At 35.4% G+C, this 20,755-nt stretch overlaps 1 protein-coding gene and 1 non-coding gene across 2 annotated transcripts in view; one reads left to right on the plus strand and one right to left on the minus strand.

Annotated features, from left to right (window-relative positions):
* The window catches only part of LOC115219059 (armadillo-like helical domain-containing protein 3), a 47,674-nt gene extending 28,234 nt beyond the window's left edge, over positions 1-19,440 (plus strand). The window contains exons 13-27 of the mRNA XM_036508864.1: positions 1,521-1,567; positions 1,869-1,944; positions 2,687-2,762; positions 3,816-3,917; positions 4,513-4,571; positions 6,177-6,242; positions 6,353-6,422; positions 8,788-8,848; positions 10,325-10,413; positions 12,837-12,919; positions 13,470-13,596; positions 14,208-14,283; positions 15,922-16,000; positions 18,175-18,291; positions 19,039-19,440. Of these exons, the coding sequence (XP_036364757.1) occupies positions 1,521-1,567; positions 1,869-1,944; positions 2,687-2,762; positions 3,816-3,917; positions 4,513-4,571; positions 6,177-6,242; positions 6,353-6,422; positions 8,788-8,848; positions 10,325-10,413; positions 12,837-12,919; positions 13,470-13,596; positions 14,208-14,283; positions 15,922-16,000; positions 18,175-18,291; positions 19,039-19,134 (1,224 nt within the window). The 3' untranslated portion in view covers positions 19,135-19,440. The remainder of the gene's footprint in view (positions 1-1,520; positions 1,568-1,868; positions 1,945-2,686; positions 2,763-3,815; positions 3,918-4,512; positions 4,572-6,176; positions 6,243-6,352; positions 6,423-8,787; positions 8,849-10,324; positions 10,414-12,836; positions 12,920-13,469; positions 13,597-14,207; positions 14,284-15,921; positions 16,001-18,174; positions 18,292-19,038) is intronic.
* Positions 603-710, minus strand: LOC115219565. The gene has a single exon (XR_003882333.1). It is a non-coding gene; the product is annotated as a small nucleolar RNA U13 (small nucleolar RNA).
* Positions 19,441-20,755: the final 1,315 nt, after the last annotated feature.

Here is a 20,755-nt window from a genome sequence, read left to right on the forward strand (position 1 = left end):
ACCGTAAAACGCTCAGTTCTGTAAAATGATCGTTTATTTGAAGTTGAGTGGTATATCTTTTCCATGTGGTAACTTCTACTACTTTTGACTGAACGTTGTTTACATATATATTCAATAACTTTATTTATAAGATTAGCTATGATGCTAAACTACATTCGGTAGTGGTGCGGAGGTAAAGAATACGTACACCACTCGTTTTCGGCGTAACTCTAAGTCCTAACCTTTAAACACCGCGTGTTTACCTTCGCCCGGAAGTGGGAACCACCTCTTAACCACTTTGGACCCAAGTCTACTCAGACCCGGAGTAGTATTACCGGTCATGGTCCTGACTGTGGGTTAAATAGTGTGTAACCACATTGAAATCACGATATGCAAAATAGTGGATGTGAAGTGTTTCGGTCGATGAACGTATTGAATCAATTGTGAACCTACGTAGTCGTGGCGTGAGCAAATGAGCTATTTCAGCTAAGTGAAAGTCTGGTCAAAATAAATATTTATGCTTCGACGCTCTTTTGCAAAGAATTATATTAGCTCCGATAAGTCTATGATCAGCTCCGGTATCTAAAATAATCGGTTAGTAATCCTTCTAGGCTAATTCGGAGAATCAGACAGGGTGTCATGTCGTATGTCGTAACAAGGTTAACGGCGACATGTCTCACGTATCAGTACGTGATAACCCGATTCATCATTTCTTCTGAACTCAGAAGGATCGATTAGTGGTGTTTTACGACTTTAACTTGTACATTTTATCTTATGATACATCACGTGATATATCTTATTTGCATATTGTCAGCTGAAATTTCTTTGATTATTAATTTCTGAGGAATATTATTGGGATGACATAGGAGTGATGTTGTTTAAATTCGAAGTTTCAATTGTTTCTTACTTAATACATGAATTCATTTGAAATGTTGTAATGGAATTGTCTAATTACGTTTGTATGTCAGCGACTTGAAGAGTTGGAGGGTGGCGAGGAATCAGGGGAGATGACTGAGGCAATGTTTTTTTTTTTTTTCTAATTCATAGTTGTTTGTTCCCATCTCAATCTTGATCCAAGACATTTCAAAAGTGACCATCCGTTATTTTATCTTTTATTTTTATTTTCTTACAATGTGTCTTACCTTTGAAAAAAAAATTAAACATTAGATAATGAAGTCCTTAATAATCTGTTAAGCTTTTTCTTACAATATTTCTGTTGTTTCAATTAATTTTGAAAATGATGAAGAATTTAGTAAAATTCTTTGTCATTATTAACTTGGTGTTTGGAACATAAAATAAAGTGAAATTTTGATAGAAATTTTTAATTTGAATCTCTTTAAAATACAAATTCCATATCAAAGAATAAGGGACAGTCTCAAGTGGTTTGGTATCAAAATCATTAAAAGGCAAAAATTGAAATTACATTTGATCAACTAGAAGTCAAAATTGTGGGTTAAATTTTGGTTTCTAACATTGTCACTTGTGGAATATTTTATTGAATTCATTTCAAAATAACAAATATTTGTTTATGTTATTTTTAGGTTGGTAACATGTTTGTTGCAGAAGAGAAGACAGTGGAATCAGTCAGGTAAATATCAAATGTTAAAAATTTTCTGGTGGGGGGTGCTGAAAATAATCTGTTTTATAATTATTTTTACTAATCCAGCAGGTCCTGTAATTAAAGGTACTTCAACTATGACTATTTGTCTTTCTTATTAGTCATAGTCTAATACATCTCAACCATCTTTTGCCTATGAGCCTCTTTGATTCCTATTTTACATGGGTGAACCTTCATAGCCATTCAGTGTTTAAAAAATCCTGTTATTATATTTTTATAATTAAACATTATTAGGAATTGTATTGTTTTGTATGTTTTCTTATATTTTCAGAGCCAATGATTCCATCTTACTGGCCCTTTATGAAGCTATTCACTTAAATCGTAATTTCATCACAGCTCTGACACATGTTAGTATTATCTGGAGTTTTCTTCATTTATTTTTCTTACACAATGTAAATTTCAACCAGATAGCTACATGAACTGAAAGAGAGAAAAATGAACAAACGCACGCACGGTAAACCACGAATCCACATACATAGTACAATATAACAAGCTTTCCAGAGATGTGTAATCAGGCAATTATTCTTTCTCAGTCACTTATCACATCTTGAGTACATTACTTATTTGGGCATCAACACACTAAAGTTTCAACATCTAGTAGCAGATTTAATAGAAACCCACAAAATTATCCACCATCATTCCAAGTTGACTGTGTGGGGCACTAGCATTATGCTAGGTGATGAAAGGTTAAAGTATGAAGGATGAGGCAAGGATAGGTTGTTTTTTTTTTGGGGGGGGGGGTTGCTGTAGAGGAGATACATGGCTACTTGCATTATACAAGAATGGATGGGATTAATTAAGGTGGAGCTGGAAATAGAGATAAAGATGATGGTGATGAGGTGCCAGGGTGGTTTTGAAGACAAAATATCAGGAAGTGTGTTTATAGAGGTAGAAAAAACTGTAATAAATTAATATATTTCTATATCATCCATATATGAAGGCAATATGACTCCATAACTGCAGTCAATGACTGAAGCCTGTAGAAGTTTATACATGTTATATTGTGATGAGATATTTGTGTATCATGAATACATGAGATGTATTGTTAGCTAATTCACTTATCAAGTTTTATAAACCATCATTCACTAGGCACACACACCATCTACACCAGCAACACCACCTGCGTCTCCAGCATTCCCTACCTCATTACCAACAGAAGAACAAGGTAAGTTTGCTTTTTTTCTTGCATTTTCATTGTCTTCTCAGTAACAACTTACTGCTGTAAGCAGTGGTAGCACTATGAAATTTACCAGCGTTCATTTAAAAGCTGTCTCATCATGTCTAGTTAAGACAGTCAATTCTCAAGTGCTTTAGTCCATTAGCAGGACATATGGATCATGGGATAGTACAGTCCACTTAGCTGTAAATAGATCCACAGTTAAATAGTTTGCCTTACTGTAAATAGGTACATGAGAAAGTAAAGTCTGTACATATGTGCACTCCATTGCAGTGGTACAATTTATGCTATATCCATGGCCCAGTAGACCTGATTGCAAATAGGTGCCATTAGATGGTACATTTCATTCAACTATACACCATGTGGTGGCACAATCAATTTTTTTGTAAATAGTTATCAGTTTGCTAGAGTCCACCTAGCTCTAAATAGCTACTGTAGTAGATGGTTTGAAAACTATTATTACTTCTTTCTAAAAAAAATTGAAATATTTCTGTCTACAATAAACATTTGTGGAGGTGTGTAGGTTAGGGTGTCAGCATCATGATCGTAGGTTTGTGGTTTTGATTCCTGGACCGGGCGACGCATTGTGTTCTTGAGCAAAACACTTCATTTCACGTTGCTCCAGTCCACTCAGCTGGCAAAAACGAGTAACGCTGTGATGGACTGTCGTCCCATCCAGCTGGGGAACACATACGTCTGGGAAACCAGGTGTGTGTGTGTGTCCAGTTTTGTAGGACCCTGTTCCCCTGTCCCATCTCCTTGCCCTGCATGTTTCATGTTCCACCACTCTGTTCTGAGCTACGCCTCATTGCCTACCTTCCCACCTCATTGGTTCATATGCATCCTCATTGGTTCATATCCCACTCTGTGCCGCAAGTCTTTGTCTTATCTTCCATTTCTCTTTCCTGTCTAGTGTCACACCTCATTGACCTGTGTGCCACTTCTCTGTTTTCTGTCAGTTTTCTCTTCTCAGTTTTTATATCTCCACATCCATCTCACCTTGTCATTACATGTCAGATAATCTTATGTCACTGTCTGCAGTTTCAGATGCCACATTAAATCCAGATGAACCAACGAAACAGCCGACCAACTTGTTGGTCACATTTCTAGAATACAGTTCCATTGTTATGCAGGACACAAAAGGTAAAGATTTTATCACAACAGACTGTTATCTTAGATTGGTACCCCATGGTACCTTGATACCTTTTATATCAGTGCTTCTCAAGCCAACAAGAAAGCCCCACGACTTTCTTGTCAGCTTCATCATCATCATCATCATCGTTTAACGTCCGCTTTCCATGCTAGCATGGGTTGGGCGATTTTGACTGAGGGCTGGTGAACCAGATAACTGCACCAGGCTCCAATCTTGATCTGGCAGAGTTTCTACAGCTGGATGCCCTTCCTAACGCCAGCCACTCCAAGAGTGTAGTGGGTGCTTTTTACGTGCCACAGGCACGGGGGCCAGTCAAATCTTTTTACACATGTCATCGGCACAGGTGCCAGTAAGGTGACGCTGCTAACGATCACACTCAAATGGTGCCCTTTTACATGCCACTGGCACAGAAGCCAGTTTGCCACTCTAGCAACGATCACGCTCGGATGGTGCTCTCTGGCAACAATCACACTCACATTTAATTCACTCAGTTGTATTTTTTAGTTTTTATAAAGTAAATCTGAATTGTGGTTGTTGTTAACTGTAAACTATATTTTAAATTCACTATGTTTTTGTTTATTTCAGATGAAACTAGATATAACAATGCTAAACTATGTTTAATAATACTCAATTGCATTGCTGAGGTAAGTAAAGATATGGAATTTTGTAAGCTAAAGAGATTCAATGTAGCCTGTAAGCTGTTTATGTGTATGTATGTCCATAACCATATGCTCATGTTGTGCAATATAGACACAAAGGAAATTAAAGAAAGGATACAAAAAATAAAGTCCCTTCTTGTTTTTTTACTAGTTTCAGTCATTTGACTGTGGTCAGGCTTGGGTACCGACATTTACAGTATATTTAGCTATATCAACTGGTACTTATTAGAATAATGTAGCTACAAAAATATCATATTTAATTCTGTCTTTCTTTTAAAATGCAGTCATCAAAAGACAAAAGCTGATCCACAAAAATATTAATTTTTACCTATAATACAGTTGATAATCCTTTATCCAAAATCTGAAATTTTTGTGAGTGAGAAAAATGCAGCAAATAGGGAATTCCTCAAACACCTGAAAATGTTTAAGAAAAATGGTGGGTGGGAGTATAGGTGTTTGTGAAACAAAGGTATGAGAAGCAAAAGCAAAAACAATGTGGTGTTCTTATATGTAGTTTTGACGAGCTGAATTGAAACTGTGAGATTTGTTTTAGTGGACATTGAAACATTCCCAAAGTGAAATTGTTATGTATTGTACAAAATGGACTAGCACCAAAATTTATATAAAACTACTTTTATGTTATAAGCTGTATTACAAAATGTAAATGGATAATGTCTTTAGACTTGGAAACCATGCTGTTGCATTTTACACATGTAATAATTCCAAAATCAAAAGAATATGTAATTTGAAATATTTTCAGTGCCTGGCATTGTTAGGTAAAGAATTATCAAGTGTATTTGCATATAATCAAAATAGATTATTGAAAATAACAAATAGCTAACAAAGTATTATTGTTGATCATGAATACCCAACATTACATGTGGTTTACTAATATACCAGATCCAACCTCTCACACCTACCCTACAATGTCATTAAAAAAATATACAAATAAGCAATCTATTTGACAAAGAAACCTGATTGCTAAAGGGTTAAACTGCTGTTTGGAACATAAATTAACATGAAATTTTGATAGAATGTTTAAATTCAAATCACTTTAAAACAACCAGGGGTGCCTCCAGGTTGGCCGGTTATCAAAAGAGTTAATATATTTACCAGCATAAAAATCAACATAGTATGTAGTGTGTAAGCATTCAAATGTTGCCATTATCATTCAAAATCTTGCTGCATTTCAGACAGAATTTTGGGCTGTAAATTTTGGACTGAAAAATTCAACTTGTATGCTAGAAATCATGGTAAACGTAAATGATGTATGTGTGATTAAGGTCCCAAACTACTGCTGACATGGTCACATTTTAAATTTTAGTGTAGCCATTATGTTGTGTCCCTGACAAAGAAACATGGTCTTGCTTACTTTCATTTTCTGATAAACAATAAGACGGGAACTACTCCCACTTCATAGCTGTGTGGTCAAAAGTATAAAGGAAGTCATCCAGTTGCAAAGAATTAGCTGTAGTCTCTCAATTTCTCTTATTCTACTGTTGTTGGTGTGATAATATAGATGTTTGAAAACAGTAAATGCAATACTTTTTGGTGTTAACATTAATGTTGGTGTTTTGTCTGTAATTCCAGGATCAGTATGCCAATTCTTTAATGACCGATAATAATATGACATTTCGTGTTCCACTGCACAGAATGGTGAGTTTTATTTATCTATTTACTTCTATGCATTTCTTTTTTCCAGTTAGGTTTGTTTGTAATTATTAATTCAAAAAAGACTCTGACACCTCTACTATATTGTTTTGTAGCCTATGCGACATCGGAAGGTTAATGTAGACCAATTTCCTATGTGTCGTCCGTTGGTCTGTGCACTTCTTGGTAAGTTGTTCTCATACATTTTTGTTGTTGCAGTTGATTTATCATCTCGGATCAGCTTTGGTCCAGCCATCAGTAGACATAGTGTGCCTAGGACTACCTTATACAATGTGTTCTGGTAGTATTATTGAGCTACAGGTAACCCTGATGCAGATCTCTCTTTTAAGGTGGTAGGGTGTAATTTGAGGGTGATTTGGCTGATATTTCTAGTATGTCAAGTAACTACATAGAGACTCCCTTGTTGGCTTTGTATTACTGTTGCAGCTGCTGCTACTACTGTTTTTGTTTTCTTTTATTTATAGTGCTGAGTATATATGCCAAGCCCATAACCCATTGTCACTACTGTTCACTGGCACAGAAGGTTTTTAAATGGCACCAGTACCTGCGAGGTTGCAAGACTAGGACGTCTCATTTGAGAGAGGGAGTGGGGGCATGGCCATAAAGGACATGCGTATATGTTTGGATGGCCACGATTTTACTTAGCTTGACGTATCTTCTCAAGCACAGCAAATCGCCAGAAGCTTTGGTCCGTTGTCTCCTTTGTGGGGCCCAACCTCTGAAGGACCCTTCCCAGTGCCACGTAAAAGCACCCATGCCAGTGCCACATAGCAACATCTGTGCTAGTATCATGTAAAAAGCTCCCAGTACACTTTGTAAAGTGGTTGTTGTTAGGAGGACATCCAGCTATAGAAACCATGCCAAAACAGACAATTGGAGCTCTCTGGCTGGCCAGCTCCTATCAAACCACCAACTCATGCCAGCATGGAGAACAGACGTTAAATGATGATGAGGATGATGATTTAGTATGGCTTGAACAAAGTCAGTCTATCAATACCTGCCTCCATCCATGCTATACTCACTGGAATTTGCTGAAATTAACAATACTACAGTCTGTCAAAATACTCATTAGTTATACATTATTCCTGCTGATTATTTCAGTAATGATTTGTTTCTGTCCTTTTGAACTTGCTGAAAGTTAATTGTCATGACAACAGTTACATATCAATACAACTGGTTGACTATCAGCAACATTCTTCTTTGGGAACTAAAGCATGGGTTCACAAATGTGGATAGGCAGCATTGAACCTACATACAGCAACTGTGCAAGGACTCCAAGTGCACTTGAGAAGACCTACCATGTGCAGTTGTCAGACCAAATAGACTAGAGAGAATGAGTCACAGTGATCCATGCAATACGCACAACCAGATGATGATGACACATAAACATTACATCAAGTGGCCATGGACTCTTTACTTGACTACAAAATAATTTCAAATATACACTCACTGATGTTATAAATATTTGGGTTTAATTTAAGATGGTAAAGTGACAAAAATATGAGCAAAATACTAAATACCAAGAGGTTCACTTATTCTATTAACACCACCACCTCCACTTGGCCCTTAAGGGTCTTTTGCAGAGTTCACTGTATTGCTAGCATTTCAACAAACTGGGTCTCTGGTATTAAGATAACTTTCTCCTTTCCTGCTACCCATCCCAAAAGCCTTGAAAAGGCTCATAGCTACTGCACTTCCTCCTCTGGAATTCTGAGTTCGAATCCATCCATGTTTGACTTTGTTTTAATTTCTCCTGGGTCTGTATATGATCTAAGAATGATGTACTTATGTCACTATCATCAACTCTACTCCATTCTCTGATAAATGTGGGGCTCTGTACCTATGTAAAAAATAAAATCAATAGTTTGGTTCATTAAGGCAACAAACTGTCAGAACCATTAACACACTGGGCAAATTCTTAGCAACATTTCATCCCTCTTTAGGTTCTGAGTTCAAATTCCACTAAGGTCAACTTTGCTTTTCATCCTTTTAGTAGAGTTAATGAAATAAGTACCAGTTGAACACTGGGGTCAATGTAATTGACTCACCCTCCTCCTCTGAACTTGCTGGCCTTGTGCCAAAATTTGAAGCCTGTATATAGTTTCAGCGCTCTACATTCTGATTTCAAGTTCTACTGGTACCAGTAATATTCTAGAGCAAACAGCTAGCCTTTTGCCTATATAAGAAATCATCTTCGTTATAATTTTATTATTTATGCCAAATGGTTAATGAAGAAATGACCATGTTATTGTAGCGTCCTAAATTAAATACTTTACAGTATTTGATTTTGCTTCTCTTGACCCTGAGTTCAAAATCTCTCAAGTCAATTTTCCTTTTCGCTCCCACTCGGGGCAGGGGGGGCGGACAACAAAAGGAAAATATTGACAATATTTTAGTAGATGAGGCAAGCTCTCTCTCACTCTCACTCTCTCTCTCTCTCACACACACGTAAAAATTGTCCTTGTACTTAATCTTGAATAAAGAACTGTTTTAAATTACAATGTCATTTGCTTTAAAAATCTTTTTCTAGATCTGATGGTGGAATTCATTCTCAGTCATTTAATGAAGAACTTTCCTTCTGAGTTGCATCTGTAAGTATTTGTTTTTGATATTTATTATTTGTTTTAGTTAATTGTTTTACATCCCTTTTCTTAGAGCTAGCAAAGTGGGAATAGATTTTGCCAATTTATGCTTGTGTGTGTGTGTGTGTGTGTAGGGTCAAGAAGTTCAAAACCATAGACAAGTGTTGCTTATAGTTCTATAGCTGACACCTCATATCTAATGATTCAAATTTCATGTTCCCAATTATTAGACTGGACACATCATTTTGAATAACTAGATGTGAGGTGCCAGCTGCAATAGCTGCATGTGTGTATATATGTGTTTATGTGTGTGTATTTGCATGCATATCTGTGTTTGTTTACGTCTGTGACTGCTTAATCAAAAGTACAGTGGGTGGTGTTTTCAATTTCACCTGTCGATAGTTCACTCAGTCACATCACACCTTCAAAGCCATGTGGAGTTAAGACATCCCTCATTTGAAAAACAGGTAAGGGTTAGCATCAGGACAGCATCCACCTGTAAAACAATGCCCCATATAACATATTCCTCTAGTCCCTGCAAGTATGGAAAAACAGATGTAACACAAATGGAAGATTGGTAAAGAACACAATATTAGTAGTTGTTAAAATGACTCCATACTTTGTTTCATACATCTCTATTAATCAGTAGGAAAGAAAAAGAAAATTGTGTAATTTATAGTAGTTTGGGCAAAGGTATATTTTATAGAAAATATTTTTACATGTCTATAATATACAGCATGGCATGTATTACATATGATTAAAATAGTTTCTTCAAGGATATGAAATGATATTCATCAACTGTTCTGTTATAATCATGTGTGTTGTTTCACTTCATTTTGATCTATAGGAAAATGAAACTTTGGTTTGTGTTCTCACACAAAATTTATCATAACCCAGAATATTGTAAATACAATGTGCATCATCAATATCATTGTCATCATTATACGTTCATTTTCCCTGCTATCAAGGCCAGGATCTGCACCACGTTCCATAGTCTGTTTTTGGCATGGTTTCTACAGCTGGATGCTCTTCCTAACACCAACCACTTTACTGAGTGTACTGGGTGCATACAATTTTCCTTTTCTTCTTCTCCAGTTATGAGTATTAGATATTTAAAACCTTACATAATGTCTGGATCAATTTTAATTAGATAATTATAACATCTACTAATATTTAGACATACACAGATAAAGAATACTATTTTACACATACCTAAAATATGACTGTTATTCCATTCAATTTAAATTGTTTGGAATCCGTTTCAATTTCAAATTTTATTGATAGAATTTCCATGTAGTTAACTTTTATCTAGTTCCTTTGGGTTTGTACTGTAGAATCTATGCCTTCTCTCTTTCCAATCGCTTTAATGGGAATGACCAAGTTTCAGAAGAAAAGTTTGAATGTTATAATTATTTTATACTTTTTCTGTTATAATAAAGCTCATTATTTCACCAATTCTCTAATTAAATTTTATTCACTCTCCAGGCGCTGTTTGGGAATCATTCATCGAGTGCTGTGTTACCAAAAGAAGTGCAGAGTGCGCTTACAGTATTCTTGGAAAGACCTCTGGACTGGTAAGGAGTGGAATATCAATGGCTCTGTAGCTTTTGTAAAATGTAGGGCTGGTGAATAATGTTATTAGAGTTCACACAGTTAAAGCCAACTTCATCTTAGATATGGTGCAGTATGGTGTTAGTGTCAAGTCAGATTGGGTCAGAACACTGTTGATTCCGATCGTGTGTCAGTAACTTTTTGATGAGAAGTAACATTTTAGTATCTGTTACTCTACACTAGGATGCCAATTCTCAGTCAGTTGCATCAGTAGTAAGAATCAGAAAGACCAGTCAATTAATAGTTTCTCTCAGGACATACAAGCTTCAAATCAACCTGCCATTATTTTAAACCCTCAAATTATACCCTATCATCTTAAAAAAGGACCTATTAAATTATGTAGTCCTTTGATAAGTTGTCTAACCAAAGGATGGACTAGTAACAGCTGGAAGGCCTTCAAACATGAATCTGTGTAATCTGGGACTAAACAACATCATCAGATTTGAACTCAGTACTACTGAGTAAATGGAACATTTATTATCTAAGAGATTTGTTGTTTACACCCTGTGATACCTATAAGCATCTAGGTAGACTGGGTCAATACTTTAATTGTGTACACTGTACAGTGCAATGCAGGTTATAAGGATACAAATAACTCATCTCTCTTATCTGATTGTCAAATATTTTGTTATTTATTAAATCACTGTTTTCCACCTTTCACAGGCCTCAAACCTTTCTGTAAACAGAAACAACATCAACCCATTTGAATCATCTTCCACCACCATCCTCAACATCATCTTTATTATTATTAGGTTGTCCAGAAAGTTTTGAGCATTTTTTAATGATATTTGAATTTTCTTCAATTTTTGCCTTCAAAATATCTTCATCCAATTTTGAAGGTCTTCCACTGCAACTATCATCTTCCAAGCTAAACTCTCCAGCTTTAAATTTTGCAAACCACCTTTAAACATTTGATTCACCTACAGCACCATCACCATAAACTTGGTTTTGAAATTCTTTGCAGCACTTCCTCCTTTTTGAAAAAGAAAAGCATTACAGCACAAATATGAAATTTTGGGTTATCCATTTCAAATGTCAATAAAGGGTAACCAGAATGAAAGATAAATCTATTTTTAGTCAGGAACAAAAAATAGATGCACTACCACTTTAAGCAATGCCAAAGTTCTGTGTTACATTTCAGGTGTGTTCAATGAAGTGTTAAAAGTGTTAGCTTTAAAACACTCAGAACTTTCCAGACAACCTAATACTATCACTATCATCTCTTCATCAGTATCAACACCACTGCCACTACTACCTATCATCACTATATTTTCATCAACTTTATGCTCCAATATCATCATTGCTATAAATTACATACACATACATGTACACATTCATAAAGACACACAAGCTCATGTGCACACATAAACACTCAGAGATGCACTCAAACACATAAATGCATTCTTATATATATATAGGGCAAAAGGAAAAAGATTTCTATGCCAATACGCTGAGAATAGGCTTTAAATTGTCAATCACCACATACAATATACATCACTATGAATACACGTCATGCTGAAAACAAGGAAGGCAAGCTGACAGAATTTTTTTTAAACGCGTTATCTCTGGCCACTTTGATGAAATTTTTGGAAAAATTCTATCCTATGTTAGAAGTATGTATGTGCGTATATATATATATAAATTAGAATAAAACCAACTTTCATCAATTCAATTAGGAAAAATTAAATTATACCATTTACAAAAATTAAATATTAAAGAAAAATTAAATATAAGATAATACATATAACAACGATTAAGTAATGTGTAAAATAATAAGTAAAACGTATATATTTGGTAGAATAACGACACATGTTTCGTGGCTATATTTAAGAAGTGATAATAGTAGTAGTAGTAAAATCACTTCAATATAAATATAGCCACTATTCAGGTTAAAGATAACAACGATAAAATAATTAATTAGATAAATTAATAAATATACATAAATAATCTTGTAGTGAAATTTGATTTAGTATTTCTAAATTGAATTTTTCCCTGTAAGTTTGGAATAATATTCCCTCATATTATTATTATTATCATATATGTGTATATAACAAAAGAGGATGTTGGAAAATTTTGGGGTGTTCTTTATTCACTATTATACATGTTTCATTTACTAATAAGTATGACAAAGTTTTACATGTTGCATAAACATGTAAGAAATTTCCTGTCAGAAATTCTTCAGAGAATATATATGTGTATGCTTATGCATAAATAGAGAGACAGACTGACAGAGATGCTCATACACACACACAGCACACACTCTCTACAACTACCGCTACTGTCCACCACATATCACGTTTAATTCAAATTCACATACTGCTGTCACATGACTGTAGCCTCTGCTACTCTGGCATTTGGTTAATTACAGTTTCTTTTTGATTTCCAGCTTTAATGAACCTGCTCAAGTTTGTTCTCAGCCATGAGTCCTATTTGGTGAAGAAACACAATATCTTTCATGTTGCATCGAAGGTACATTGGAGAAATACTTTTCTTCTAGTTTACTGAGTTACAAACAGACATGAATGAAAGCTTCCCCATCATCATCATCATTTAAAGAAAATAAATTTTTAGCTGTTAACTTCATGTTTAGCATTTTCTATGGATAAGCATACGCTCCACCTGGGCTCCTGAGCAAAAAAAAAAAACAAATATATACAGCTTAAGAGTAATGATTGCAGGCAAACTAATGAACAGAATTGGTTGGCATCTTCTTTTTCTATGTGTTCTTCATTATCATTTTATTGGGAATCCAGCAGAGATGATGTTCAATCTATTCCCACTATAGCAGGAACATGGTGTAACAGGATTAAATAACATAAGGCTTTTTATTTTTCTGTAATTCTATTCATTCTTACATTCACTGGCCTTAATTAAAATAATTAGCTTAGATGCAAAACCAAAATATGGTAGAATCAATCTTTTACTTTATGTAACATCATTGTATGAGGATAAAGAAATTGCATTTTAAAATTTTCTTGTTTTTCATATTATAATGTTCTGATGCCATAATTTCTTACAGGTTGTTAACATCTTCAACTTATTTATCACCTATGGTGACACGTTCTTACCTAACCCAACCAGTTATGATGAACTCTATTATGAAATCATTCGAATGCACCAGGTCTTTGACAATGTTTATTCTATGGGTGAGTTGGTTTACTTGGTCCATTGGTCTGTTGGCTGATTGATCAGTCAGTTGGTTAGCTGGCTGGTTGGTTGGTTCTTTGGTTATCTGTTTGTTCGTTTGTTTCAAGAAAATAAAAAAAAATCTCATGTGATTATGTTTGCATACATCTGAATGTGTGTGCAGGTGTGTGGCTGTGTGCATGTCAGTATGTATGTGTGAATATATATGTGTGAAGCTGGCAGAAATGTAAGCGTGCCGGGTGAAATGCTTAGCGGTATTTCCTCTGCCGTTACGTTCTGAGTTCAAATTCTGCCAAGGTCGACTTTACCTTTCATCCTTTCTGGGTCAATAAATAAAGTACCAGTTACATACTGGGGTTGATGTGATCGACTTAATCCTTTTGTCTGTCCTTGTTTGTCCCGTCTATGTTTCGCCCCTTGTAGGCAATAAAGAAATATATATGTGTGTGAAGGCATTTGTGTGTGTATGTGCGTGCATAAACAGTAACTTCTTCCATGATCTTGTCTGAAGCACACTAACACCACCACTACTGCTACTGCTGCTACTACTATTACTACTACTACTACAATCTGATCAGCTAATCTCTCTGTTGTTTCTCTCACTCACCAGCTTTAAGGTACACCACCAATGAAGGGGAATGGAAAGACTCTGCAGCAAAATTGAAGAACCACCTTGGAAATATCAGGTAACTTCATACACCTATATGTATAGGAAGTGAGTTCAATTCCTGCCTAAAATTGCTTAACTGGAAGTGAGTTTGTTGAGAATATGCTGTAGTCTGGTGTTAACTCTCTGATGGTCACTAAACAAGATCTCTCTCTGATCTCTGATCCAGTTTCAATTCTGAATCAAAAACTATCTTATTTACACACCAGCAGCACTGTCGTTTATGAAGTCATATACACCCCAACTTCTCATAGTTTCCTTTCTGTAAATTTTTTTTCTTAATTTTTGCTATGTCCCAAACATTATATCTACATGAGGAATAGAATAGTATGTGTGTGTGTATATATATATATATATATATATAATGGCAGTCTAGGTCTAAAAATATTGGTAGCCAGGAGACTAAGGGGGCCCACCCACAACTAGAATGCTATCTTCTTTTTTTTTGTTCTTTTGTTAAAAGTATTCTTTCCAGCTGTCTACAAATACAGCCAGGCTGAAATAATTAATGCATTCTTCCAGGAGTGAATAAAAAGTTCTCATACTTGAGGGGATGGGCCCTCTATATGGATTCTAATGGCGCAGGAGCCCACTTGCCATCGGGCAAGCTGGCAATCTGGCCAGTCTGCCACTGTATATATATATATATGTATGTATGTATATATATATATATGAATTTTCAGAATGAGATAAAAATCCAAGGCTGTGAAAGATTTTAGAACATTTATAAATAGAAGGTCTTACAGCTGTTTCTGGGATATTTTATATATCCCTTCAACGGAGACGGTATGAGAAAATGGTTAAGCAATTGTTACTTTAGATAAAATATGAAATAGAGAGTGAAGTGAAGGAATGAAAATAGACGTGAGATATGCAGGGATATTGCATCTGTAGATCTATTATTTAAGCAGAATAGTATACATATAAGATTCCATTACCTTGTGAGTAAGTTTCAATAATATTTAAAATTGGTCATTCCAAGTACAGAGTTTATACACAGTATTATTGAATCGAGGGTTTTAAATAAATTTTGCTGCACACACCAACAGAATTTAGATACATGATAATGATTAAAGTTAAATTTGTCTTACAGAAGTTTTTTATTTCTTCTTGATTATAAATGGGTGTAGAGAAAATTATATGCATATATGAGTGTGTCTTTACATAGAGAGAGAAAAGAGAAAATTGAGATGTTATATAATGAAATGGAGGAGGAACAAGTCATAATTTGTCAACGGCATGAACATACCATGATACAAGAGAGAGAGAGATATAATGAACAAAATAAAAAATTGTCCAGCCCATGCCAATATGAAAAAATTAACACTTAGCAAATAGAAGAAAGAGAATATACATACATACACACACGCACATACATACATACATAAATACATACATACAGACAGATAGATATTATACATACATGCATATAAATATTTAATTACCAGAAGTTAGTAAAGTGTCTCAAGAGCCGAGTTCCTTGCATAGCACAAGACTTTTGGCTCTTTAGTCACTTACATAACTTCTGAAAAGTAAAAACATCTACTCCTATATTGAGTTGTAGTTATCCTCTATTTTCTACCAAATGTATGTACATAAATACACACACACTTGTGTGTATCTGGTATTGATATTGCTTTATTTCTTTGTCTTTCAGAGCCATTATTAACCATTTTTCCCCTAAAGTGGATTCTTGGGCTGCACAGAACCATTTATCATCTCTAACAGAGAAACAGGTAGAAACACTGTTGTATATTTTTATTTGCTAAGAAAGAAGTGTACAGAGCTGATGTATGTTTGGACATTGAGGAACAGAGCTCAGTTAGGGGGCCCCACTCAAAATCCTATTTGAGTCCTATCGGCAACCAACTATTGTGGATAATGTAGTCATAGATACACTGCATCTGAAAGAAAAGTAAAGGATGGTCTCAGCTGGAAATCCTTTGAATACAACCTTACTGTATCAAAGCTTATCTGAGACTAAATCTCAACAATAACAATAAGCAAACAGAAACAGACCAGCCATTGGAAGAGAATACAGAACATTCATCTCATCAGCGGTTCTCAACCATTTTTTACTTATGAACCCCCTTTGATTTCTACTTTGCTCTACTCACCCTCATAGCCATTCAATGTTTAAAAAAGCCTATTATATATATGTGTATATATATATATGTGGAGGCGCAATGGCCCAGTGGTTAGGGCAGTGGACTTGCAATCGTAGGATCGCAGTTTCGATTCCCAGACCAGGCGTTGTGAGTGTTTATTGAGTGAAAATACTGAAAGCTCCACAATGCTCTAGCAGGGGGTGGTGGCGATTCCTGCTGTACTCTTTCGACGCAACTTTCTCTCACTCTTTCTTCTGTTGGCCTGCTTGCTTAGCCAGCGGGGTGGTGTCATTTGAAGGCTAAAACAATGCGAAGCGCATTGTGACCGGCAATGTGTAGCAACATCTGAAAGCCTGGTCAGTCACGTGATATATATATATATATGTATATAATTACATTTTGGAATTGTATTTTAAAAATTGTTAAAATATTTTGTGTACTATAAAAGTATAAGCAACTTATTGCACGTAAATTTTACCATAAAAACCTGATATGGATCCCCCAAGGACCATATGAACGCCTGTTGAGAACCACTGATCTACATTGTTACACTACTTCTCATACAATTAGCATCATATATCCAAGTGTGCTGTAATGTCCTTAGCTGATTAGAAGCATTGTGTATCTAGAACAGTGGTTCTCAACCAGGGTCCGTATGAAATTTTTCGGAGTCCATGCAACAAAATAGTAAATTGGGTATCCACAATAGTATTTTAAGGGTCCCTGAAAAAATTTTGCATTAGATATATGTATTGGTATGTATTGCAAGAAATAGCTAGGTTTTTTCTCTAACATTTTACATAGTCCAATCTACACGAGTTAATGTGTGAAAAGCAAAATGGGAATTTTTAAAGAAGTTTCTATAAACTATTAGTTAAACATCAAATCACCAGAATAAAATAATAATCAAAGGGGTCCTTAGGTAAAAAATGGTTGAGAACCCCTGGTCTAGAACAATAGATGATTTATGGATAAAACCTAGTCATTCAGCTAGATACCTGCATGCCATAGGTCTTTGAATTGACTTTGGATCACACAGCAACAACATACTCTAGGCTGCAGCTCAGCCAGTAATGAAATAAGTAGTGAGTTGGCCAAAATGGTAGTGTTTTGTCATGAAATTCCTTACAATAGGGACTCTCAAACTGACAAATACCAGAGTCCCACTCCCAAAAATTAATGAAATTTTTTTAATATTCCCCTTCCTCTTTCTTAATGAGGAAATGACAAAGTTTGCATGTATATTATTTTTCTATCTTCACCATTGTGTCAGGCAAGTTTAAAACCATCTTATTTTATTGGATTGGATCACCCATGTTCAGTCCACTGTCAGTTGAAGGCCTCAGCATATTCTCTCCACCAGAGAATGACTTGAGGTCATTCAGGTTTGTTGAGCCTACTCTGCCCACACTAGATCAACATGACTTTGCAGAGGGATGCAGTTTTTCTACTCTTACCCAGGAGTAGTAAAGTTGATTGCATCAACTCCAGTGCTCTTATTGACCTTGAAAGGATGAAAGGCAAAGTAGACTTTGGCAGAATTTGAACGCAGAACATAAAGACAGATGAAATACCACTAAGCATTTCACCCAGCATGTTAACATTTTTGCCAGCTCACTCACCTAATTTTATTAAACATGAAAATTTATCCAATCTTTTTATTCAAATCCTAGTCAAATCAACTTTGCTTTTTGTCCCAACATTGAAGTATGAAGTAACTAACAAAATGCTATATTTAATCTATTCAAAGGTTGGCCTTTTACCAATAATTTTCACTATCTTATATTTTGCAACCATTGAAGGTATTGGAAGTGGTACAGAGTAATTATGATACTCTCACACTTAAGTTACAAGACAGTTTGGATCAGTTTGACAGATATTCAGAGAAACCAAGAGAAGCTGCTTTCTTTACTCAACTTGTGAGTATTTCATTGCCAATTTCTTAACCCAGTTTCTAAATATTCTGATAGAATAACTATCGTTAACATACTAGTGTCAAGGTGATTAATAATGATAATGGTAGTGATGCTTATTCTTGTAAGCCCAAGTACATTTGATTTAGTGCTATATGATGGTTAATTAATTTTTAAAAATAAACATATATATGTTGTCTCAATTTTACTGAGGGTTTTTTTCTTTTTGTTTTTGTGCCCTTTTAAAGCCTAGCCAGGCTCATGGGCCCGGTTTCCTGGTTTCAATGGCGTATGTGTTCCCCAGCTGGATGAGACACCAGTCCATCGCAGCATTACTCATTTTTGCCAGCTGAGTGGACTGGAGCAACGTGAAATGAAGTGTTTTGCTCAAGAACACGATGCGTCGCCCGGTCCAGAAATTGAAACCACAATCTTATGATCATGATGCCACACGCCTCCACGAAAGTGTATTACCATTATTAAAAGATTGGAAAATAACGAGCTATGTGGTTCTATCCGCTAGAAATAGCAGCCAAATCTCCCTCAAATCTAACCCTAGAAAGAATACATTGAATAATATAGTCATAAATATACAATATCTGACACACAAAAAAAATAAGCTAGTGATGAGTTGACTACTGTTGATGATAGATGATCTGGAGAGGGTTTAAATACAATTATAAGTACACACACATCCACTCATTGACAACTCAAAAACTAACTTTGCTTAATCTCTTTTCTCAAACCTTCCAGATCCGCTCAATCACATGTGATGTACGCAAAAGTGGAACTAACCTGGCACCAATTCAACAGGAGAACCTTCTTTACCAATATCCAATGATATCTTGATGCCCTCTCTTTACTCTTACTCAGCAAGCATTAACACACCTGCTATTGCCATTGTTTGTAATTAGGTGGGGAACTATTAACAGCCAACATCTTTCCGACCAGTTATTATTGAAATTAAATTATTTATTTCTCGTTAACTTCTCTCATTATTTCAACATAATGTGGACTGCAGATGTATATTTACAGACTTACAATGCTGTTTGTCTTTCCTTTATTTTGGTCTCACTTCTTCATCCCCTCCCCATCCCCATGTAAATTTTAAATAAATATGTCTACAAATTATATGCAATAAATGCAATTAATTTTTTTATTGTTTTTTCATTCTTGTTATTATTCATACTTTGTTGGAGATATTTGTTTTTGCTTTCTTTTAATTTTATATTTCTTCAGGTAATGGATTGGCAAAATTATTAGAATGCCATACAAAATGCCTGGTGGAATTTTTTTTAGCTACATTCCTTTGTTGAACTAAGACCAAATGACATAAAATAGATACCAGTCAAGTACTGGTATCAGTTATTTAAATACAAGTAAAGTTCTGGGGATTGACAGCCTAACTTCCAAAAACATATGGTCTTATGCCTGTGTTAGAAATCATTATTATAATTATTATTTTATTGTTTTGTATCTTTACCTCGTTAACTGTGCAATTAGATTTCATAGTTATTCCAGTTAAAAACTGACATTTTGTTGGTTACAACAATGAGGGTTCCAGCTGACCTAATCAACGGAACATCCTGCTTGTGAAATTAACATTAAGTGGCTGAGCACTCCACAGACACATGTAACCTTAATGTAGTTCCCAGGGAGAATCAGCATGACACAGAATGAGATAAGGCTGGCCCTTTTAAATACAGGTACTACTCATTTTTGCCAGCTGACTGGACTGGAGCAATGTGAAATAAAGTCTTGCTCAAGAACACAACACATTGCTGGGAATTGAACTCACAACCTTATGACTGTGTGTCAGATACCTTAACCACTAAGTCATGCACATCTACCTAAAACTAGAACTGGTATTTTCTGCATGTCTTGTTGCCTCAATAAATTAACAGGAGTGGCTGTGTGATAAGTAGCTTGCTTACCAACTACATGGTTCTGGGTTCAGTCCCACTGCGTGGCACCTTGGGCAAGTGTCTTCTACTATAGTCTCGGGCCAACCAAAGCCTTATGAGTTGGTAGACGGAAACTGAAAGAAGCCTGTCGTATATATGTATATATATAAGTGTGTGTGTGTGTGTGTCTGTCCCCCCAACATCGCTTGACAACCGATCCTGGTGTGTTTATGTCCTCATGACTTAGCAATTCAGCAAAAGAGACTGATAGAATAAATACTAGGCTTACAAAGATTAAGTCCTGGGATTGATTTGCTCGACTAAAGGTGGTGCTCCAGCATGGCCACAGTCAAATGACTGAAACAAGTAAAAGAGTATATACATATATATATATATATATTATATATACATACATATATTTAATTAGCAGAAGTTAGCAAAGTGCTTCAAGAGCCGAGTTCCTTGCATGGCACAAGACTTTAGTCACTTACATAACTTCGGTAAATGATTGAAGCAAACAAAAGAATAAAAGAATGTCTCAACAGAAAATTGTTTCAAACCTGACA

The sequence above is a fragment of the Octopus sinensis genome, linkage group LG14 (genome assembly GCF_006345805.1).
Source record: "Octopus sinensis linkage group LG14, ASM634580v1, whole genome shotgun sequence".
Taxonomy (NCBI): domain Eukaryota; kingdom Metazoa; phylum Mollusca; class Cephalopoda; order Octopoda; family Octopodidae; genus Octopus; species Octopus sinensis.